The following is a 22776-nucleotide window of genomic DNA, read 5'->3' as shown; positions in this document are numbered from 1 at the left end:
CCTTTTCGATTCAGAAATAGCATCAATTCAGATTATAGCATCATATTATCATTATAGAATCGCGTCAACCGCGATTCAATAGTGAAAACATACATTTTAGCTTTCCAACAAAAACACATATATCGATTACTAATTATCGGTTTCATGTTTAAAAAAGCTAAATTTAGCTTTTTTATATATCCTAATCATGTCACAAAAGAAAATTAAATATATATATATATATGGTTTTCAGAATTTCCCCTAGCTTATTTATATTTATATATTATAGTATTTTTGCGATTTGACTGAATACCAAATTTATAAAGAATATAAAATAAGTTTTATTATTGCAAACTTAAAGCTTGACAGTCGCTTGAAAAGTCAAAATTGAACTTGAGATGGGCAGACATGAATTATTGTAAAATATAATGGGAAAATTAATAACAATTTTTCTTAAAGTGCCAAAAATAGCCAACAAGATAATAAGCTTTAATGTTATTGGTATAAATAGCAAGCTCTGAATTGTGGCGCAGTTACTATTGTATTCTTTTAAAAGTACTAGTTACACTTTGAGTACTTGCTACTGGAATGGTTTCAGTTTGCTCATCTCTGGGGCGCAGTTAATTCTTTTGGATCGACATCGTTGCGGCGTGCTCTTCGTTCTAACTTTTGTCTAGAGGTATGTCTGCTTTATAATTACAATATTTTTAAAATAAGGATGGTTTTGCGTGTCTTTTGAAAAAAAAGTTCTATTCTATGTTGAAACAATATAAATGGCTGTTAAGCTGACTGGTAGACGAAAAGAAAGTATAAATTCTCAGTACAAAGCACACGTGCTTTAGTGCTTAGGAATGTGCGTTGTGTATATATATGTATGTATGTTGTATATGCATTAGGCTTTTTTTCTCAGTAAACGCAAGTCGTAAATTCATGTTTTATTATGTTGCTGAATTCTTTTGATGATTTTTTAAGCTTCATATAGTTTTTTGTTGTTTATCTTGTAATATGTGAATGTTGATTTATGAATATAAGCGATTTGAAAGCTAAAAACGCAATTTATATTAACAAACATGTGTATACGCGTTTCAGAACCTCATTTTTATTCAGAATGGATGCACCACAGGAAGGACATGTAGACGCCGAGTCGTGCAATGAAGTCGACGACGATAAGTCAAATTCCGACTGTCAATCCATGTAATTAAAAATATTTTTGTTGCTATTGCCCACTTTTCTGAATATTTACATTTTGAATTGTGCTCTACGACAGGCCAGCATATATGAATTCAGTGTTACGGCGACAGTTTTTGCAAGAAATGGTGAAGTCGTTGCCCGAGAGTGTCCAGAAACGGATCATTGTTCTGAAGAATATGCAGTTGGATCAGTTGCAAATTGAAGCAAAGTTTTTTGAGGAAGTTTACAATTTGGAGAAAAAGTATCAGTTGAGCTATCAACCACTTTTAGACAAGCGCAGGGAGATCATTACCGGCAAACTAGAACCTGCGGAAGAGAAACCAAAGTGGAAGGAACCAGAAGCTTTACCCATCGAAGGAGATGCCAGCGATGCATTCCGTGAATCTCTTAAGAGTATAAAAGCAATGCCTCAGGATGTAGCTGGAATCCCAGATTTCTGGCTTACAGTGTTCAGAAACACAGGAATGTTGTCTGAAATGGTGCAGACTCACGATGAGCCGGCTATTCGCCATCTTACCGACATTACAATTAAATATGATGATGAAGTACGTAGATCACTTAATATTAACTTGCGAACCTTAAGTAAGGTGTAGTATACTATTTGTTAACTGATTTTCTTTTTATACTTCCAGCATTCTTATACTTTAGCTTTTCATTTCGATAAAAATGAATTCTTTTCTAACACTGTACTAACGAAGCAATACTTCCTTAAGTCGACGGTCGATCTTGAAGATCCATTTGCCTTCGAAGGTCCGGAAATTTATAAATGCAAAGGTTGCGTTATTAATTGGGAGAAGAAGATGAACTTGACTGTTAAGACTATTCGCAAGAAACAGAAGCACAAGGAGCGCGGTGCTGTGCGCACCATCGTTAAACAAGTTCCCACAGACTCGTTCTTCAATTTCTTTAATCCACCAGAAGTTTCGGAAGATAAGGAAGACATCGATGATGAGTCACAGCAAGTAAGTTTTGGATATTTATTCAACTTAGTTTTTATGAATAATTTTTAACTTTTCATTTATCTGCAGATTTTGGCCACTGATTTCGAAATCGGTCACTTTTTACGTGCTAGAATTATTCCAAAAGCTGTGCTTTATTTCACGGGTGACATTGTTGATGATGAGGATGATGAAGATGAAGAGGAGTTCGAAAACGAAGACGACGAGTATGACGACGATGAGAACGAGGGTCAAACCAAGTCCAGCAAAAAACAGTCTCCAAACGATTGTCCCAATCAGTAGAACATAACGAAAATAATGAATATTCAACTGTAAGAGTTGTGTATAATAAGTATACATTAAAATATATTTTTGGTGAATTCAAATTTCGTGAAACGTATTTATTTTTGAATTAATTTTTTAGTTAGTGAAAAGTACGAGTGGGCGTAGTCTTACTGTTTTATGATGCGTTAAAATTCTCAAAGTTGGACAGGGAGGAAACACCAGTTGAAAGAAAGGCAGAAAGGAAATGCAAATGGGGAACTGTAGATTCAATACGAACTATGGTTTGATCATCAATTCCTTACTTTGCGTAAATACCAGTTTTATGTGTGTGTATTTAAAAATTCAATACGAATTCACATAACTAATTAGAATCAATTATTTCGGTGAGCTTAATTATGAGTTTCGTGCTGACGCTTCGCCCATAATTTTACGTCAGCCAAATGTTGCAGACACTGCATACAAATTGAATAATTGAATTTACATAATATATGTATTTTTTTTTTTTTTTTTATATGAAAGGTTTATGTGCACAGTACATGATGATGCCCCTACTAAATATTTATATTCTTCTGTATCTATATAATGAAAATTCCGAAAAGTTTAGCAGAAAAATCACAGTTTTAACCACAAACTTGAAATAATCCCGTGAGACTCGATTATTTCAACGACTCTTCACTCATGCTAGTTCCCCAAAAAGGTAAAAAGTCCCAGAGAAAGTTTTCTCTTATTTGTATTGTACATTATTTGTTTTTATTTTTTTGTTATTTACTTAGTTAAATATAAAGAATATTTATAATGAAATATTCTTGTGGATATTCAAATTTATACTTGTTTATTATTATAACTTGTTCTGGTTTTACTTCAAAAGTTCATTCAACGAGATTTATTGATCTTATTGATGCTTTCGGTATAAATAACGAAACAACATGTATGTATGATTTGATATTTTGTATAGCATGCTATTAAATAAGCTATAAATTTTTAAGTTTATCAAGAAAGATCTTTACGACTTGATGTCCGCAGCACTTTGACAGTACAGTTTTATAAGTAAGTAAAAATTGCTCTAGATATTTAATTGAAAATATGAAAAGATTTTTAATTATGAGACAATTTGTTATAAAATTTGGGCATTTGTTTCACACTTATTGTAATTGTTGCAAGCAAATATTTTAATACAATATACACTATATAGAAAAATTTTATTATTTATAAGCTATATAAAACTATTTTCAATTTACTTTTAGAAATAATACAAAAACGTTGGAGACTCCGGTGCCATTGAATGAATTCAATCTGGCCAATTCTGGATGTTTGCCTACAGAGAAATTCTCTATTGTGCTCCATGGCTGGATTCAAAGTTGCTCCGATGAGTGGGCGATTGAGCTGATCGAAAGTAAGTTTTTACTTTTAATACATTTTCGTCTCTTTTTAATGATGTTTCCCATTTGCAGGATTAAGTTTCTACCGCAGAGGCTGCGTCATATGCATCGATTATAGTACGGCCGCCAGCTCATCCTATATGAGGTATGTATTTATTTAACTAATTTAAAATAAATCAGATACTAAATATTTTTATACTTTTTAGATTATATTCCAATTTCGATCACATAACCGAGGTGATTGTCTCCGTACTAGTATCTCTCTTTCAATATGGCTTCGATCCGAGTCGTGGATTCATGTTTGGCTTCAGCTTCGGCGGACAGTTGGCATCAGCTGTGGGTCGCGCATTGCAGCCCCATTTTACGCTGCAAAATATAGATAGTAATTAGACTCGATATAAAGTTATATACCTCTAGTAATGCTGTTCATTTTTCAGCTTGTGACATGGCTGGTCCCGGCTTCGATCCCATTGACGTCGATCACTCGAAGGCCGCACGGCATGTGCAATGCTTTCACTCAAGCCGCGATAAGGGAACTTTCATCTATTCCTGCCATCGGAACATCATGCTAGGCAGCTGTGGACTTAGTCAGCCATCGATCGCAAGTCAATCTCATCTGGGTAGCCATGGACTGTGTGTTGATATATATATAAATACGTTCGATTATCCATTCTATGCATTGAGCACGCCACCCAGTGAGTGCTTAACATTCTCCAAAGTGGCTAAGATACCGAATCACTATACAGTGGGATATGAAGAGGACTTCAATAAGTAGGGAGTATTCCCTTTAAAGGGCATATTATAGTACGTATGCATAATATAGCTTCATTTCCTTGCAGGCAAATAACTGGAAAAGTTTATGTTCCGACAAGCCTACATTATCCCTACAACTTATCCAAAAGGGAACTTCGAATTCTTTTTGGCAAGAATTAATGATGGAAAGACCACGTAAATTATATGAAATATATATAATACATATATGTTATATATTTATTTATTTATATTGGATCTAAGTCATAATATACTGAATAATTTGTAGATGATCAGCATTAAAATCAAAATGATGTAAATGTTATTTCCTACAGCTTTTTTTATATTTATATAGTTTCCATTTAATTCATAGATAGTATGTCTCCATAATCCATTTAATAAAAAAATCATTTTTTTGATTTATTGTTACAATTTTTGATATTTTATTTACGTAAAAATAAAATATTTGGACATATGATTTAATATAACAAATTAATAATAACCTTCATTTAAAAATTTGATTGATTCTTAAACTTGTCTAATGTTGCGAACTCTTAAACGTCGGGCGATTAATGCCCTTTAAGAGTAAATTGTTATAACCTCACGACCTCCTCCACGAACCATTAATACTTTTTCAAGTCCTTCTGTTAAAACTTCCAGGAATTCCATATCTAAAATGAAATTGATCACACAAAATAAATAAATACTTATAGATAGGTTAAGATCTGTTACTTACAATTGCTTTCACGTTCCGCTCTGACTTCCCTCGGAGGACCTGGTAAATTCATGATGACCAATTGGGCATCTTGAGACTTTTCTAATATAACCTCATTTAGTTTTATTGCCGTGTGCATGCGACGAACATTGAATTCGTCTCTGTAAGAGAACAAGTTTAGCAAATCGAAGAAAATTTCGATAAACCATAGATCTTACGGCTTAATGCTGGATTTGGCGTTATCACCAGCTTTTTCTGTTGACTCATCTTTGTTGGATGTGACATCAAGCGCCTCCGTGCTTCCTGGACCATCTGAGTCTATAGAATTGCGTTTTTCTTCGCTTAAAGTATCCTATAGAGGAGTATGTAAAATATAAATATTTAATTATTGTGAGTTAGCACAAAATTCGATAAATTGATTTGAATAACAATTAAAAGAAAATAAAAAATATATGTATATGTAAAAAATTATAAAAATTTAATAATAGGGTATACATAATTAAAGAATATTAAAATAAAATATTTATAAAAATGTTTTAAATATTTACGTATATATTTATATTTTTTTTTATGTATATCATTTTTTCTGTTTACCATTCGACCATTTTTAAGCTTCAACTGTTTTTTAAATCTAATTTATTTTAGCTCTAGTCTAATATTTCATATTCGAAAGCATACATACGTGATTTTGTGTTTCTCCACTGGTAGGTTCGGCAAACCGAACCCGCGACGCTGTTTTTATGGCGTCATAATGGTGGTCTACAATTGTTTGTACCTGGAAATGCATAAGGTTTTTACATACTTATCTAATTCAAATGATTCTTAGCTCTTATATTGGCAAATCTCTAATTTGTCTACCAACAGCAAATCCATGGTCCTTAAATGTTAATTTTACATATTTTGGATAGTATATATATGGATGTTTGTATCAATTCTTATGAATACGAAATTTCACTTTTTTTCGACCAAAAATTCGAAGTATAATTCGATTTTTATACTTCAAGTAGAGTTTGTCTTGAGTAAAGTGGTCCAAGAAAACGGCTTGCTTCTGTTTATATTGATAATCTTGAACCGGACTTGATGTTAAGTATTTGTTTGTAGGTTTATATCTCAAATTATCAGCAGTTACATTGGCTCATAAATAAGGTTACATGATAAACAGAACACATTAGCTAGCTCCGCTCTGCATCTGGTCCCACTTTAGAAGGCCTGTCTTAAAGGCGAAAGATTGTGACATAAGAAGAGCATTATGCAGTCGGTTATAGCCGACATTTTATATATGATATGTATAGTATTAGGAAGTACAAAGCATGCAATATATTGAAATATTTGTATATTCTTGACATTTAGAAAGGATATTTTTAAGCAAATATATATATATATATGAAGGTTAATAATATCGTTAGACGCGTTTCTTATTTTTATCGAAAATAACTTCAATTCTCAATTAATGTGGATGTGAATAACCTGCCAAGCTTAATTATATAATTATATGCAATTGGGCTGTAGGAATTTTCTGCCTTACAACTGATTAACCTTAAATTTAGAAAGCTGTGCGGAACTTAACTCAAGTAAAAGGAAACAATGTATATAAAGCGTTTTTCCTATTAAATCTATTTATATATCTTTTCATCTTTAACAAGGCTAAGTAATGAAGCTCACTTTTTTTTCAAAATACTTAAGTGAATAGGGTAGGAGGGAAAAAAGAACAAGAGGAGGCGGAGGAAAAGCAGTGGATGGAGGAAACATAGACATATGAAAGGAGGAGGAAAAGTAGGAGCTGGAGCAGAAGAGTAGAAATATGGGGAGTAGGAGTAGGTGAAGTAGGTGGAGTAGTGGCAGGCGGTGTATGAGAAATAGGAGTAGTAATAAAAATAGAAGCAGAGGAGGTAAGAGACTGGGAGTAGGAGTAGGAGTAGGAGGAGAAGTCGAAGTATGGGGAAGGGAGTTAAATTTTATAGAGGAGTCGGAGTATACATCCGTGTTGAAAGAGGAGAAGGAGCTTAAGCTTGACATCGACATACATAGAAGTTGAGGATATACCAAAGACTGTTTCAGCTCTGAGCAATTCAACACATCTCTTTATAAAATTATAAGAACACCCTTAGTCTAAGCATAGGCAAACGCACATCTAGAACATATACAGAATACATACATTCACATACATATGTAAATGGAAAATGGAATAATGAGATGGATGAAAAACATCAACTTACATCTATAGGGTAATGAATGATGTAAGTAGAGCTATGTTGGAATGTATGTAAACATACTACATACATTAATACATAGATGAGATATGTAATGTGATGAACTATGGACATTGTAAAAGTGAAGTTTATGAAACGAGCTAATGATATACATTAATATTGGATATAACTATAATAGCTATTTTTGTTTTTTTTATATAACTGTATATGAGAATAATTTTGATCTTGATACAACTCTTAATTCTGTTTGGAGGCTTTACCAAAGATAACTTATTATCACTGGGTGTTTCCTTAAATTCCATAATAGTTTGAGCCTTTGATCAAATATACAAAGTTTGAAATTTTTATTTATCTTAATAGCTGTCAAAGGTTTTTCACAAACTGAAAAACGACTAATAACTGAAATCTTGTAATAACTCAAGGAAAAATATTTATATATAAATTAATAAGAAAAAAAGAAGAAAAATAAACAATAACAAGGAAAACCAAAACTATTTTCAGGATCGTACATAATATTTGCATTGCTTGGGAAGTAGCTCGAAATACCCTTAATGTTCCACTTACCACTTTGGAATTTTCTTTTTTGTTTAAGCCTAATTGCTTAAGCATTTGATTGCGCTGTTCCATCATGAGAGTTCTCTCATAGGTATAGGCTGAAATGTCGCTATTATTCTGAAATCAAAGAGCAATGCAATAGAAATAAAGATAAAGAGAGAGAGATGAAGGCAAAGTCCCTTTCGGCTGTTTACCATTTCAACGACTTCAACGTCTGCTTCGATTCGTAAGTGATACAAGAATGTCTTCAAATCTTTCTTCATTTGAATCGAATTGTCTTCGATTTGAGCAACAGTGAAAATGCGTAGCTTGCAATTGCGCCAAGTGCGGTGCTGCTTAAGCAGGAATGGCAGTAGCATGAGTAGGCCACCATCGTGGACGATCCACCAAATATCAATATTACCACCAATCTACGAAAACATATAACAGTCAATGAACTATCTACAATATATCTCTCGAGTCACTTACTTTATGATTGGATTCTGGGTAAAAGTTAATTCCCTTGGGGACAATCAGCGCCATGTGGCAAGCGGCGACAGTTCGCACCGTTTGAATGAACGTCTTCCAGCTATATCGGCCCTCTTGCCTCCAGCTATAAGGCCAACCAATGATAACGGTATTCGGCTTCATGCCACCCAATCCAATCGTTTGTATGCTGAAAAAAAAAATAGAATTTCAATTAATTATTTTAAATATTAATTAAACATTTTGTACTTACACTGAACTGAGACCTTCGCTAATTTCCTGAGCCACTAGAACATCGCAAAATCCTTTAACCTTCTCATCTGTCATATACTTGCGCAGCGTATTCTTTGCATCGACCGCTTTGTTCGAAATTTTTGTGTGATCACCTTTTATCACAGATACACAAATTGTTAGGCCCTTGCCAGCCTTCAGCTGGGTGGCAAAGGAGAATATTTTCCTATACTTTGGTATGAGGTTGTCGTTCAGCTTGGCTAGAACCAGAATCTGTGGCCGCCAATTTTTCGTATGCGGCGGACCCTCCTCCAAGCGCTGCAGTGAGTATCTGGCTGCTGTCAGTGCCATGCCTCGAATGCCATCGCCCCATTCTTTCTCGGCACTGTGAGCAAATGGTAAATGATAAATAATGATGATTCTATGTCCATATTTCTCGTGGACTTACCCTCGATATTCGATGTATTTGTATATGATGATTGCCATGCTAAGGGCAATCAGTGCGAAGTACCACGAAGTCATTATCATAACTGATATGCACAGGGTAAGACCTATCAAGGACAAGCTCCAGTGATAGAACTTAAAGCGAGGTCTCCAGTTCGGCGTACGCAGCAAAGTCTGTACGGCACAGGCCAAGTTAACGAAGCCATAGCACATGAGGAAAAACATGGACAGAAGTGGGGCAAGCAGATCGACATTTCCTACAAATAGTATATAGAATATATATAGGGCCTAGAAAGGTTCTTCCTGAATCGTATACCTAGCAAAATTCCACATTGACAAATGACAAGCGTTAGCAGCAGAGCTCTCACTGGCTCGCCTCTCTTGGATGACTTAGCGAACGGCGCCAGGAAGGGTATAATCTCATCTTTGGCAATTGCCTGCAGCAAACGTGGAGCGCCCGTCAAGCTCTGCAGGCCAGCGCCCAGCGTCGATAAGAACGAACCGATTAGGATAACCCATTGATTGGGCCACGCAATGTTGGCCACAACTAGTTTTCCACCAATTGACTGACCAAATCTGAAATTAAATTTCATTTATATATATTATGTATTATTATACAAATTTCAATCATTGTAGATCTCACTTATCGCGCAACAGCAAATTGTCCACGGTGCCAGCAAAGAGCAAAACGCTAGACAAGTAAACGGTGCTGGTAGTTAAGATAGCGCAAATTGTGCCAATGGGTATGCTCTTCTGGGCGTCAGCCAGATCTCCAGATCGATTCGAGCCAGCCATAATGCCTATTGCAAATTTCGTATATTAATATTATCTATATCTTGGATTCTTCGATTCCCTATTTCACCTGTCACCGATGGGAAAAAGATGCCAATGAGCAGCGTAAAGGACGTTGTTATGTCTGCCATAATCTGATTGTACGACTGACTGCCAATATTTTCCACATCCACTGAGTTGCGACCGTACGATATAAATTGACCAGTTTCCAAGAACGATGGCATTATATTGTCATAGAATACGCCGCTGGCCAGACCCTTGATACCCTTGACTCTAGTCACATTGTTATCTACATAATCAGAATCTTCTATTTAGAGAGCTCAAAATCGAAAGGAAATATCCGTGAAATTACTTTGGTAGTATTCGTCGCATTTACGATCTGGGCAATATAGATCGTATAGCAACGGATCCTCCTTTGTGCAGTTCTCAATGGGTATATCCTTCAGCAGACGTTTGCCAAGCACACAAAGACTGTTAAATAACAAAATTTAATATAAATGAAAATTGATCAATTTATTTTTTTCATCTGAGCAAAACTTACTATAACTTTTCATTGCCATGAATATTATCGAAGATTCCAATATAGACAGCTATTATGGAGAATATGACACAGGCCAGGGCAACGGTTGCGAATTTGTTGACAAATTTAACACCCAGGAAAACGATTAAACCTAAAGCAAAAGAAATTTTTAAATAATTTTTACGGATATTCAGAGATTTGCCGAACTTACCCATGAATAGAAGGAGCATTGTGCCATATACTCTAAAGTTATTGTACATGGCTTCGGCGTCCTTTGTGAAATCTCCAAATATGGATGCCCACGGTGCCATATATGTCTATGATTTAACATATAAATATGTGATGTAATTACTTGTATATTTTTGTATTTTAAATAATTTCTTACCAGGACAATTTCTACAGCGCCCACAATGTACATCGCAGCCGCCAACGTTGTCCCCGTATAAAATAGCATTCCGACAGCACCGCCAAATTCAGGACCAAGTGAACTAAATACATATAAACATTACAAGAATGCAAATCAAATATGTTATAAAAGGAATTAAATCATAAAGAAATAGACTTTAACTTTACATCAGTCACATATGAATAGATCATAGATCATATTTGCATATTATAGATCAATTTACTTCTGTGTTCAATCAAAGTTATGTAATCAGCTTTAAACTCTCAATCATATAAACGGCAAGATGATGATGTCACATATTAATTATACATGTATTTTATTTGGTTTTTATCATTTTATTATCGTATCTATGAATCTTTACCGTGATATCATAAAGTAGCTCCCTCCTGCCGGCACAACTCCATTCGTTGCAATGGCGGACATAGATATCGCAGTTAGCATTGTCTGAAATAGTGAAATAATTCTCATTAGTACATATTTGATATAAGAAATGTGTTAGATAGTGTAGAACTGTAGAAATTACCACACAACAGCAGGTGAGCACAATTAAGAATCCACAAACAGCGCCAGCCGTACCAACAACCCATGTTAATCGAATAAATAATATTACACCAAAGATATTTTGAATACACGGCAAAAAGACTCCAATAAGGGTTCCTAAAGAACGAGAATAAAATTTAATAAAATTGTAGTAAACGCAATATATGTATATTAAATCACTTTGTTAGATTTTTTAGAAAGCCCTATTAATTTTTTATCTTTGATACACTTCACTTTAATTTATTCAACTCTTCAAACTACCCTCGCAATCGCTTAAAGTATTATTAAATATATATATAGATAATTAATCAAGATAAACAATGTAAAATATTTTATTGTTTTCTTTCGACTCCGTTTGGGCGAGGTCTATTCTTAGATGCCGAAAACTTGGTTTCTTATAGAAATTTATGAATGGGATCGGTAATCAAGCATTAAAGAATCAGTTGCAAATTTCTAAAGCTTTAGGCCCTTTGAAAATGCTAATGCAAAGTAGTTAAATGATGAATTAGTTTATAAAGCAACTTTCTTTATTCATTATCTGCAGCTGAGCAGTTTCTTTTGTTCTTTGCCAGAAAATCGTAATTTTGTTGACTTTTAACTGAAGCCAATTGACCTCATCGAGTGTGCATCCATAGCAAGGCTTGAAACTTCATTAAAGCTTAATTTAAATTGATGAACTGTTTTCATTAATGTTTAATGAAGTTTAATGGCCGATGAGGAGTTGTTTGCTGGTTGAATACCAATTTTTTTAATTTAAAAAAAAACTATAGATTCTATAAACAAAATCCAATAAGAATAACGTTGGTATAGTTTAATTGAAAATAGTACTAAAATTATTGATTTATGTTATATTAAATATAGCTAATTTCTTTTTGGGTATATATATATATTTTTCAATAAATTTCTCTGCTCTTTCGAGTATGTAATAAGGGGAAGTGCTTCAGAGTCTTGGTGAAAATTCTTTTTGATTTATTTCTTTTCATACAAAACAAAACACTTCACGCATTGATTTAAGCCTACGCAGCGCAAAATGTCCTATTGTCAGCTATCAAGAGATACTTCTTCTCGCTGTGGAATCAATAAACAAATCGAGGAGATATAACCGCACTTCACCAGATTTCAAGCTATTTGCATGCAGAATAATAAATGGAATTGGAAGTTTCGATTAAACATACCCATGCGTGCTGATGGCGGTGGTGGCTTTGCATCTGGGTCGGTTGCCGCTGGTATCGTGTTTTCATAATTGGCAATTGATGAAATGAATGTTGAAATATGCGGCCTCGTCTCCAAATCATCGTCATAGAGGTACAAATTTGGATCGATAGTAGATTTCTGATTTTCTTCGACATTGTGTACATCTCGAGTATCTGAAAGGTAGACAATTTTTAGACATTTAGCTATATCTTAGATGCAAAATCTGTTGAATTGGGGACATGTTATAAGAGTCAACTTGTAGATTATTTCTATATTATTCTAAAGCAATTCAGAGTTCTTTAGTCAGAGCTGATTGACTTAGAGAACCTCTATGCTGATTGCTGACATTATCAAGGGCCAGGACGTGGCTTTAGTATTTTTGTAAAAATAAATAAAGCTATTATATAGTATAATAAAGGTTATATATTTATAATATAAGCAATTAACATTTGCTTTGTATATCAATCCATTCCTACTGTTAAACAGACAGACTATTGTCAGATTAGATAAGATTGGATTGCCTTAGCACTTCGCTTTACTCGACATTAACCACGCCCAGTTTGGCCTGTTTTCGCCACACTTTTAATTTAAATTTAAAAATTGAGTATGGATTATCAATTATGAATTAAAAATTTCTTTCTTCCCAAAATATTTGTCTCTAATTAATTTATATTTTTGGTCACTTTTTAACATACTTAAAATGTAGATTATTGTATGCTTAGCACACTCTTTCAAAAGTTTCTCCAGCCTTAGCCAATATTAAAACTTCAACAAAAAACGAGCGAAAAACCCTATCACATTTGATATGTAGGCGCTCATAAAGTTTGCACAGATTATGAATATTTAACATTGTTATACCTTTTCCAGACTCCACAAAATTAAATAAAAAATTCATTTCAAATAGCAAAGAGTTAAGCCTTGATGGAGTTAGAGGAAACTTGTGTAAGGATTTGATTAAATCATAGCAGGCTTTTTAGACACACATTTGGTATAGCTAGGGGCTGTTGGGGCTAAAAGACCTTTCGCTGGAATACCTGTAATATATCTTCAGATATATTTTATTTCATAGTATAGTATTGTACTGTACATTCTCATTCGAATTATTGTTTCAAATAATTTAATTTACGTAAATATTCTTTGTACTCAAAAGCAATTTCGTTAGGATTCTAACGAAACTAGCTTTATAGGCATTGTAGCAGGCCTGCTAAAAGAATTTGAATGGCATGAAGTGCCCCATTTTTAGAGGTAGGCAAACCACCCACGAATTGTACATACCTTGAAAATACCTTTACACAAAGCACTCAAACATATGCGCACAATCACACAAATTGCAATCGGCGCTGGCTACTTTTTCTCTGCCCCATAGCAGAGCTTTGTAAAAAGATATTTTTTGGAATAAAAGTTAGGATAATGATTAAATATATTTATAATTCAATTTAGACCATTTTTGCATAGTCTCAATCACTGTTAAAGTTATGTAGGTCATAAACTCAGCTCTAGAACTGATTGCTCCAAATATGGATTCCAAATTCATTTCAGATATTCAGCCATATACCAGAAAGATATTTGCTTAAATTGGTATATATTTGAAACCCCATTGAAGATATTTATTCATTTGAGTATACTTTGAGTATACTCTTCTCTTGCTTATTCATCTGATGTATTCAAATATTCTGATATGCATTCATAAGTTCTAATATACCAGAAAGATATTTGATATTTGCTTGATACACATATTCGAAAACTCAACCCAGATATTCGCTGAATATACTCTTCTCTTCACTTGATGTATTCATACCTGATTGTTTACTTTCGAGCTTAGTTCCATTGTGCTCCGATGGCGTAATATTCATTTCGTCGGCATCTTCTTTTTCACTATTACATTGCATGTTATCGCTTAATGTAAGTCAAGTACCACTCCCAGATCACGATTGTCACTTAAAATTAGCTAACACTTTGGTTTTTCTAGGTCATAGTTCGTACAACATTTAAATAGCTAAACATATGAAATATGAGAAATTGAGGCGCAAAACTCTGGCTTTAAACTAACTTTTCATTTTTGCAAAGAAAAAGTAATAATAATAAGAAAGTAAAAATTAGGTCAATAATAATGGGCCTATCAGGGCCGCAAGCACACACACACACACACGCACGCACACGCACACATTTGCATATACATATCAGCATCTGAGCCAATAATCAATGTAAAACTATTTTTTTTAAATACTTGAGTTAGCCATTTGTTGAAAACTTGGTCAGAATTTTGCACTTTTCAATTGGTAATGAACAAACAAAAATTCCAACTCAATTAAAGCAAATTTACTCTGAGAATGAACCTGAGATTCTTTTTATATAACTTTACACGTTGCAATCTCGTTTAATTGAAGCTTTGCATAAATTTGTGGTTTGTTTTAGATTTTTTATAAATTGAAAATTGCTTAAAATTGTACTAGTTGTTAAATGGGTTTATAGAAAAAATTAAGAAAACGGTTTGTATGCGACCGAATAAAAATTATGTTGCCCAGGACTCTGAGCAATAAAATTGAGATGAAAACGAAAGCTTTTATCTGCACAAGAATTTCACCCCAGAATTCCGAGGACAGCCCTGGGAGAGCGAGAGTGAGAGGTCCACTTCCAGATACTCACGCGTGCGGGTCTGTATTTATTTGTTTGTCCTAGGCAAAGCCCCAGCTGCAGCCACAGCCACAGTCTTAGCCTGTCTCGGCCCCAGCCTCAGCCCCACACATTCCATTATACAGATAAAGAGAAAGTTCTCTCTCTCCCACACGCACAGCATCCGCATAAGCATCGGCCAGCAAAAAAGCTTTGCTTCTCTCGGTAAGCTTTGGTACAAGGCGAGCTTTATTGCGCAGGTGATGATGCTAAAGTATGTCACCGGGACATCTGGGCATCTCCTCTCCACTGCATTCCCTTACACATACACAGATGTTAGTTCTTATTATTGTTATTCGCCCGAGGATTCCCATTTAACAATTGTCAACTGAAAACTTTTCAATTACAGTGGATAAATTGAATATTATATACAATTACTAGACTGGACAAATAGATATGCAACTGTATATGTAAGTACATATGGTTTTTATGTGGAAAACAGGCCCCTTCCCCACTTGCTGCCTTCCTTCCTTCGCTGGCTTGATTGTTCCCAGTGAAAGTTATTGCTAACATATGATGTCCTCAGAAAAGAATACTCTCTATCCACTTTGCATTGGATTGGAATGACTTTATTAGTATAGTCATGTTCATAAGATTGCATCCGACTTGGTGGTATTTATAAAATTCTATAATTATGTAGTTACTCGTTATAAGAATTTAAAATAGTATCATGAAAATGTGTTTAACTAAGCTTTTCTTTAAGTACATTCAGAAAAAAGTGTATCTGATTTCTATATAGATATATGGAAAAATCAAATTTTATTTGGAGCCATATGAAAAACATATTGAACTAATCGAAATACTTATCTTTCTTAAGCTATTTTGAACTATTTAAAATAAATTAAAATTGATATAAATTTATTTTATTGTCTTTTTATATACAAGATTAATGCATTAATTGCCTGACGATTTTCATATACCTGACATTATATATTATAGTATACTTTTATATATAATAGTTAACCCTATTGAACTTCAATTTAAAGCATAAATTAAAATTGCGAAACGTATAGTTCATATTTACCTTTTAGAAAATATGTATTTGTGTATTTCAGGTCAACATTTTTTGTATATATCAGCTTTTAGTTTTTTTTTTTTTTTTTATAACAATATCATATTATTCTATACTTTACATACCCAGATTTAAAAATATTCATTATATGCATATAATTACCTTGTAAATCTTCCAAATTATCTCCTAAAAGCTTGCCACTTGCGGATTCATCTTGAAGATAGTCCAAGACGGTGTCTTCATCTGTTTTTGTGACCTGAAATCTGTCTGGCATGTTTGTGGCTTTGATAATCTGAAAACATATAATAAAAATTTTAATTATTTATCTTTTTTTTTTATCATTTTAGTTAAATGCATTATAAATCGGGATTACTTCAAATGCCTTTTGTATAATTTCCGAGATTGCGCTCGCAACAGTTTGTCAGGATAGACAAAAATCTTTTAAAATTTCAATAGAGCCAAGATAAGGATAATATACCAAGATATTCCCATGGAAACTTTATTGTCACCCAGCTCCCGAAATTATTTCCACAACGGATCTGTTTCCGCACTCACACACGAATGACGCTTGTATCGAAAAATCACCTTGAGCGTGGCGATAAGTCGAATAGAGTTTCGGGTTCGGCGCTAATGGAATACTACGACACACCCAACGCACATGATTTGAAACAGATAAGCCATACAGACAAGTTAGTCCACGTATTAACAGACATATTGCAATTAACACATCTGCACAATGCCAATAAAATCTGTTAACAAATTTGTTAAGGTAATAAGGAAGCACACCTTTCCGAAATTGACAAAAGACGTGAAATCCTAGGGGACTGCATAAAAGTAAGAAACTTTCCACAATAACTGAAAAATATGTTAGCATGCTGGATTATTTAGCATTTGATTTAATACAATATTAATGAATATATGTGTGATATAATAGAGTTACGTTTCTGAAAAAAAGTAGGATTTTCAGCCACACCATGATGGCTAAGTAAGACAAAATAGTTTTATCAAATTTTCATTGCTGCAATCACCATGCAATGCATTGTTCATTTTAGCCAAGCTCCTTCTTTTCCCTTTTAGCCACATCCTTATATTAATTCTAACTTAATTTACAAGTTGCATTCATTCATTTTACAAATTATTAATAAAATTAGCTTGTAAAATCTCTTAAAGCTATCACGTTGTCAAGCTCTTTCGAAACCCCTATAGTACATCAGCTGATTTTGTTATCGACTCCTGTTTACAGCTATTGCGAAGCGAGCCAGCGCCAACTAAACGAGTAAATTCAATATCCACTTTCAGTTTCTCTACCCTGATGTTACGCACATAACTGAATAAGCATATGGATTTTTTGGAATCGTTTAGTCAGACACTAAATATTTTCAATTATTAGATATTAGTACCCAGACTTAAAGTCTTCATTCATTTATGATAACAAATATAGTTCATTCACAAATTAAATGTATGACACAATTTATTGCATAATATTCTATTATTCAAAATTTTGTGACACAACTCATTAATTATAAATTTCACAATTTACCTAATCTATAATATCTTATGTCACAACTTTTGGCTAGGCATTAAAACATTTCTATATCATGTGAAAAAAACCAAAAAGAAAGGGTATTTAGACTTCGTCGTGACATAGCGAAACGTTCTTTCGTTGTTTATCCCTCTTTTTGTATATGCATACACATATACACACGCAGTTGTAGCGGTATATAAATGTGAAAACATACAGACAAATGTATGCACGCCTTTATGTATGTATGTATGTATGTATTTAGTAGCTAGCATAGCTTGAACTTTAAATCATAAGATTCTTGAAGCAGCAGCAGTTCAGTTCAGTTCAGTGAGTAAAAATTGAAACAAATGTGCACAGACGCATGCATACATACATACATACAGACAATATGCAAAGCATAATTGTAAACGGAATAAAATCAAATTGTACTTACACACACTTATCAACATTCACTCACTCACACGCACACTTGCACATACACATATACACACATATATATATTGATATATATGTATGTATATATTAGTTTGAATGCGAATATTTGTGGTCCATACAAAAAGTAGCTTTCTTTGGTTGCTCTGATGGACAAATTATTGTCTGTTATTAATTATTAATTATTTAAATTATTGTTAAACTATTAGCAGCGTTGATTTTCTTTTCCCTAATATTTTGTGAACTTTTCAATTGTACGAATAAAATTAAACTATCATATTGAAGGCGCATGAGTAACAGAAACCAATTTTTCTACTGTATATAATTTGGAGCTGCGAGTTGGGGGAAATACTGTTGTATTAATGAAAAAGTAACTGAAAACCTATTTAGCGTATTAAGAATGGATACCGATTGTATTTTAGACAAATATAACAACAACAAAACACATATTTTTGTATTTGTATATGTGTCTGTATATATGTACATCTGTATGTATTAATGTTAACATATGAACGTCTGTCCAATTGCATGTTATTTAAGCGCATGTGTTTGTATGTATGCATATATGTACATATGTATGTATATTCGTATGTACATAATATTCAACATCATTTATGTTACATTTGTATGTATATATATACAAAAACATAAAACATATATGTATGTATATTCATACCATACACACCTATGTATGTACATCTACATAATATGCATATCTATTTTTTTTTTCTATATTTTGAGCTTATCTATAAAGCATAAATTTAATAGATTAGTTTTCATTACATGTTTCTAAAATACATCATGTTTTATGTCTTTCAGTATATGTATATGTATTTTACAAATAACTGTTCATTAAATTTTTCCAAGATACAATTAAATTTTTGAAAATTTAATGATTGTTATCTGATCAAGTATTAATCATTGTCATAGGTCTTAAAGATAAGGCCTGAGAATGCTTTAACGAGGTCTAATATAAATCTACCTCACCATAAAGCTTAAATATTTGTTTGATCAGCATTAAAATCTAGAATGAATGGAATTCGAGCAAATTGTAGACTTTTAGTCTGAAAATCATACATAGATACATATGTACATATGTATGTATATATATTTAATCATAGCTCGTACGTGAGAGAGCGTATGTGTGATTAAATGATCTAAGGCTCAAGGGTCAAGTGTATCTTGAAAAATCTTGACATACTAAATATGGTTAATATGTGCATATCGAAATAGGTCTCTTGATGTTATCTCAAGTTGTGTCAAGTTAAATAGCCGCTTGAAACTGGAAATAATTCCTAATCTGATATATTTAATGGTGTATGAACGTGAGACTAAAACTCAATTATATATATTTTATAGAAAGTTTAATCTTATATATGTATATTCGTTTACTGTTTGCGAAAACAAAAATTCTTATCATTTTTTTCCGATATTTTTTCATTGCGTAATATCGATAAGAGAAAATCGAACTAAAAACAAAAACAATTGAGAAACGTGCAGAGCACAAAGATAGATTTTCGTTTGTTATAAATAGATGAATGAATCCTAAGTTTATTTTTATATATTTTGTGTTTTACTCTTCTTAGCTTTGGATAAAGTAAGTATGAGATGTTTTACCAAGTTTATTATATGAAGTTTAAAATAATTTATAATAAATAATGCAAACCACTTTTTTACTTAAGTTTGTTATTATATATATGTATATTTTTTAATACATAAATATAGCCATTTCAAATCCATACGATATTAAATAAATACATATAAATTTATGTATAAATCAATATGTTTGTTTTAAAACGTAAATATTAATCCCAACATATAATTAATAAATTTTCACTAGACCTTAAATATTATTGGTATATTTATTAAATAATTTATATATTTATGTTTAAATAAAATAATTTAGGATTGAGGTAAAGCCCATAAAGTTGCAGTCTTATCCGCAGATGTTGAAATAAACGAAAACTCAGTTGGATGCCATCGAATTGTAATCGCCTTGTCTTTGTGCTTGGCCACAACCACTGAGGCAAGATCGTTGGCTAGATCACCCTGTAAATCCGTTAGTTTAATCGTACTATCATAGCTACAGGTGAGCATATAATAAGCCTCTGGTGAAAAGCGGATGCATCTAAAAATAGAAAGAGATATACAAATCACAATAGATAACCTTAAAAAAATTTATAATTACATAGGAAATAGAAATATATCTAAGGAGTCCAGGAGTCTAATTATGTGAATTATATATATGGGCTTCATGGTAAATATTCACTGGCGAAACCCAACTCTAGCGGAGTTAAATATATAAAATACTCCAAGTCCTTAAAGTTATTAATCTATCTATCATATATCAACAATATTCTATATAGCCCGTATAGCATAGTAACTATTTCTTGATCTATATGGTTAGATGGATTATATCTTAGCATTTCCATATACTTTACCTAATTTCCGCGCTATGTGGATAAAATCGTTGTATTAGCCTATTGCCGCGTATATCGTATAACACGCAAGCGCTATCCGCGTGTCCCGACACCAGCAGTCGCCCAGTCGGATCGACGCAAACTGCAGTCACTGGCGATTTCTGCAGCGCTCCAGGCTTATATTCCTGATCAAAGGAGCTGACAGCTTCGTTAACTCGTATATCCCAGAAACGTATCGTTTGATCCTGTGAATGTTACGATAAATATCTCTGGCTGGTCCATCTGGCATAGCTGCGGTGAAATCGATTAATTACCTGCGATCCCGATACAAACATCGTATTATTCCAGCTGTACAGCGATGAGATGTGTCCAGTATGTCCTCCGAAAGCGTGCATTGGCATGCTTGTCACACAGTCTGTTACGTAAATCTTGCAATCGCCAGCGCCGCCACTCGCGAGTAATCGGGATTTGGTTGATGAGTTGTCGAGGAAGCACATATCTCGGACAGTGCCATCGTGCATATTCAGTTCGATCTCTTGGCCCACCAGTTGGTTTGTATCCTTGTTAAATCGCATATACTTGATGGTCTTGTCATTTGACCCAGTCGCGACCAGTTCGCCATCTGCTGACCAGCTCGTACAATATATCGATCCTCGATGATGCTTTGTGCGTTTGCATAAAACAGATGGAGGATAAAAGTGTTGATCGTGTCTACTGGTCGAAAAATCATTATTAAATTATATCTGCAAATTGACTTAACTTGTTATTGTTACCTCAGTTTAGATATTTGCGGATATTGACATATTCGAAAGGTTTTTGAATTTGATCCAACGGCAAAAAGATTTCCATCTGGATGAAAGTCCACGCTGCGTATAGCCTGAGAATCCGTTATGGTTGTAACAGCAACAAACTGTGAGCGTTCTTCATCTCTCTGAAAGCAAAATGGTATTGCTTTAAACTTTAAGTAAAATGTAATATGTCTATAACACATTAACAAATCTGAGGTTATAGGATCTTTTGCAGATCTTTAAGCAAGCGAAGATAATTAAGAAGAGAAAAGTATTTATTACATATTTAAGCCGCAATGGTATTATTGAATAAATAAAATTAAAATTCCTTTAAGACGCCTTTTTATATCAAATCTAGGTTGGAGTACGGTATTGCGCTTTTCTAGTTTCCACTTTTCACTAGAAATGAAATCTACACGAAAATTTGTACTTTCTAACTCCTATTGCATTTGAGTTTAAGGCATTTAGACAGCTCGGCGGAGACGAGACATGCCAACGCACACATTCTTTCGTGCTGCTCAGAGAAATATCTTTTTTTTTTCGCAAAACATTTGAAACTCATTCAGTAATATATAAAAGGTATAAAATTACTAGTTTTTATTCTCCGTTCATACCATTCTTCCATGGGTAAAAATAAGTATGTATAGAATGATTAAAATTGTAAAGAAAATATTTATATATAGATATTACATAAATACAATTTAAAGATCTGCCTTGAGCATTCATAGGAAAGTATTCGATGACGTCTGTTTTCGAAAATTTAAATAAAATTAAATATACAAGTATATAATTTATTGTATACATTAAAAAGTACCGCTATCTTAAAATTTACATTCCTGCATTCACATTTTCTAGCTCAAACTGGAAAAGAAATCAATCAATTTATTTACCTCTCTCATATTTGTATCGCTTCTGTTAGAATTCATTAATTTTAGGAACTAAAATATAAAACCAAAATTATTTATTTATTATAAAAACTGTTTACAAATATGATCAACTGGTATACGTATATACTATATAAATGTGAGCTTTGCAAGAGATGGTAATATCCAATACGGATTACATTTCGTTCTTAAATGTATTCAGGGAATTAGAAAAAATGGGAGATTAGTTTTAATCTTCTTGGTGCATCACGAATACTTTTTGGATGTATAAAATAATAATCGCATTTCGAATATGTTGAAACCATAATTTAAAAGGATATATAATTTATGGAAATTCATAAAGAAATTCATAAGAAAATATATGCAAATTGTTAGCAAAGAACATGCAAACCAAATGCTAGTTATCGAAATGCTAGTTCACTGAACCAGTTTTAATGCTCACAGTTTA

At 33.1% G+C, this 22776-nt stretch overlaps 4 protein-coding genes and 1 long non-coding RNA gene across 18 annotated transcripts; 3 read left to right on the top strand and 2 right to left on the bottom strand.

Annotated features, from left to right (window-relative positions):
• The first annotated feature begins 499 nt into the window (after positions 1-499).
• Nap1 (Nucleosome assembly protein 1) lies at positions 500-2508 on the top strand. Its single transcript, XM_018013247.2, has 5 exons — positions 500-658; positions 1069-1173; positions 1247-1715; positions 1803-2132; positions 2199-2508. Exons 2-5 carry the CDS (start codon positions 1088-1090, stop codon positions 2409-2411), a joined length of 1098 nt encoding a protein of 365 aa, XP_017868736.1. The 5' UTR covers positions 500-658; positions 1069-1087; the 3' UTR covers positions 2412-2508.
• Positions 1297-18378, bottom strand: kcc (solute carrier family 12 member kcc). Of its 10 annotated transcripts, none has more exons than XM_018012794.2 (22): positions 18238-18378; positions 16442-16571; positions 12576-12767; positions 11384-11517; positions 11222-11304; positions 10840-10942; positions 10666-10771; positions 10476-10605; positions 10287-10405; positions 10005-10223; positions 9786-9942; positions 9459-9718; positions 9147-9399; positions 8721-9083; positions 8471-8657; positions 8197-8412; positions 8012-8119; positions 7708-7761; positions 5920-6012; positions 5456-5589; positions 5259-5398; positions 1297-5193 (listed from the first exon to the last, which is right to left on the bottom strand). In XM_018012794.2, the coding sequence occupies exons 2-22, from the start codon at positions 16551-16553 to the stop codon at positions 5102-5104; spliced, it is 3255 nt and encodes a 1084-aa protein (XP_017868283.1). In that variant the 5' UTR covers positions 16554-16571; positions 18238-18378; the 3' UTR covers positions 1297-5101. The 10 variants fall into 10 exon arrangements, with proteins under 10 accessions (XP_017868283.1, XP_089327420.1, XP_089327421.1 ...); XM_089471294.1 differs by lacking the exons at positions 16442-16571; positions 18238-18378 and adding exons at positions 14393-14590; positions 14822-15140; XM_089471295.1 differs by lacking the exons at positions 16442-16571; positions 18238-18378 and adding exons at positions 14393-14590; positions 14918-15140.
• LOC108614952 (uncharacterized) lies at positions 3188-4954 on the top strand. The gene is made up of 7 exons (XM_089471308.1): positions 3188-3321; positions 3380-3440; positions 3638-3786; positions 3845-3917; positions 3979-4154; positions 4210-4543; positions 4612-4954. Exons 1-7 carry the CDS (start codon positions 3189-3191, stop codon positions 4703-4705), a joined length of 1020 nt encoding a protein of 339 aa, XP_089327434.1. The 5' UTR covers position 3188; the 3' UTR covers positions 4706-4954.
• Positions 15478-20492, top strand: LOC149268559 (uncharacterized). The gene is made up of 2 exons (XR_016270501.1): positions 15478-15677; positions 16627-20492. It is a non-coding gene; the product is annotated as an uncharacterized LOC149268559 (long non-coding RNA).
• On the bottom strand, positions 20063-22636 carry LOC108617118 (WD repeat-containing protein 47). 5 transcript variants are annotated; one of them, XM_089471307.1, is made up of 6 exons: positions 22459-22636; positions 22335-22382; positions 21430-21587; positions 20971-21370; positions 20678-20901; positions 20063-20364 (listed from the first exon to the last, which is right to left on the bottom strand). In XM_089471307.1, the coding sequence occupies exons 2-6, from the start codon at positions 22368-22370 to the stop codon at positions 20139-20141; spliced, it is 1044 nt and encodes a 347-aa protein (XP_089327433.1). In that variant the 5' UTR covers positions 22371-22382; positions 22459-22636; the 3' UTR covers positions 20063-20138. The 5 variants fall into 5 exon arrangements, with proteins under 5 accessions (XP_089327433.1, XP_089327432.1, XP_017868290.1 ...); XM_089471306.1 differs by having other exon boundaries at positions 22335-22630; XM_018012801.2 differs by having other exon boundaries at positions 20971-21367; positions 22335-22609.
• Between the last annotated feature and the right edge of the window lie 140 nt (positions 22637-22776).

Source organism: Drosophila arizonae, chromosome 5 (genome assembly GCF_054131065.1).
Source record: "Drosophila arizonae isolate 15081-1271.41 chromosome 5, UAZ_ARI_1.0, whole genome shotgun sequence".
NCBI classification, from domain to species: Eukaryota; Metazoa; Arthropoda; class Insecta; order Diptera; family Drosophilidae; genus Drosophila; species Drosophila arizonae.
The sequence above is the reverse complement of the archived record's forward strand: the minus strand, read 5'-3'. Positions and strand labels throughout refer to the sequence as shown.

Excerpts from the sequence above, each read along its gene's own strand:
- Nap1 (XM_018013247.2), top strand. The coding sequence starts at position 1,088 with ATGGATGCACCACAGGAAGGACATGTAGACGCCGAGTCGTGCAATGAA. Across the intron at positions 1,716-1,802 it reads CAATTAAATATGATGATGAA|CATTCTTATACTTTAGCTTT; the intron begins GTACGTAGATCA and ends TTATACTTCCAG. Across the intron at positions 2,133-2,198 it reads TCGATGATGAGTCACAGCAA|ATTTTGGCCACTGATTTCGA; the intron begins GTAAGTTTTGGA and ends ATTTATCTGCAG.
- LOC108614952 (XM_089471308.1), top strand. The coding sequence starts at position 3,189 with ATGAAATATTCTTGTGGATATTCAAATTTATACTTGTTTATTATTATA. Across the intron at positions 3,787-3,844 it reads GGCGATTGAGCTGATCGAAA|GATTAAGTTTCTACCGCAGA; the intron begins GTAAGTTTTTAC and ends TCCCATTTGCAG. Across the intron at positions 4,155-4,209 it reads TACGCTGCAAAATATAGATA|CTTGTGACATGGCTGGTCCC; the intron begins GTAATTAGACTC and ends TTCATTTTTCAG.
- kcc (XM_018012794.2), bottom strand. The coding sequence starts at position 16,553 with ATGCCAGACAGATTTCAGGTCACAAAAACAGATGAAGACACCGTCTTG. Across the intron at positions 6,013-7,707 it reads GTGATAATAAGTTATCTTTG|GTACAAACAATTGTAGACCA; the intron begins GTAAAGCCTCCA and ends ATGCATTTCCAG. Across the intron at positions 5,399-5,455 it reads GCCAAATCCAGCATTAAGCC|AGACGAATTCAATGTTCGTC; the intron begins GTAAGATCTATG and ends GTTCTCTTACAG.
- LOC108617118 (XM_089471303.1), bottom strand. The coding sequence starts at position 21,647 with ATGTGTTATAGACATATTACATTTTACTTAAAGTTTAAAGCAATACCA. Across the intron at positions 21,371-21,429 it reads CCGCAAATATCTAAACTGAG|TAGACACGATCAACACTTTT; the intron begins GTAACAATAACA and ends TTTTTCGACCAG. Across the intron at positions 20,365-20,677 it reads CCACATAGCGCGGAAATTAG|ATGCATCCGCTTTTCACCAG; the intron begins GTAAAGTATATG and ends TTCTATTTTTAG.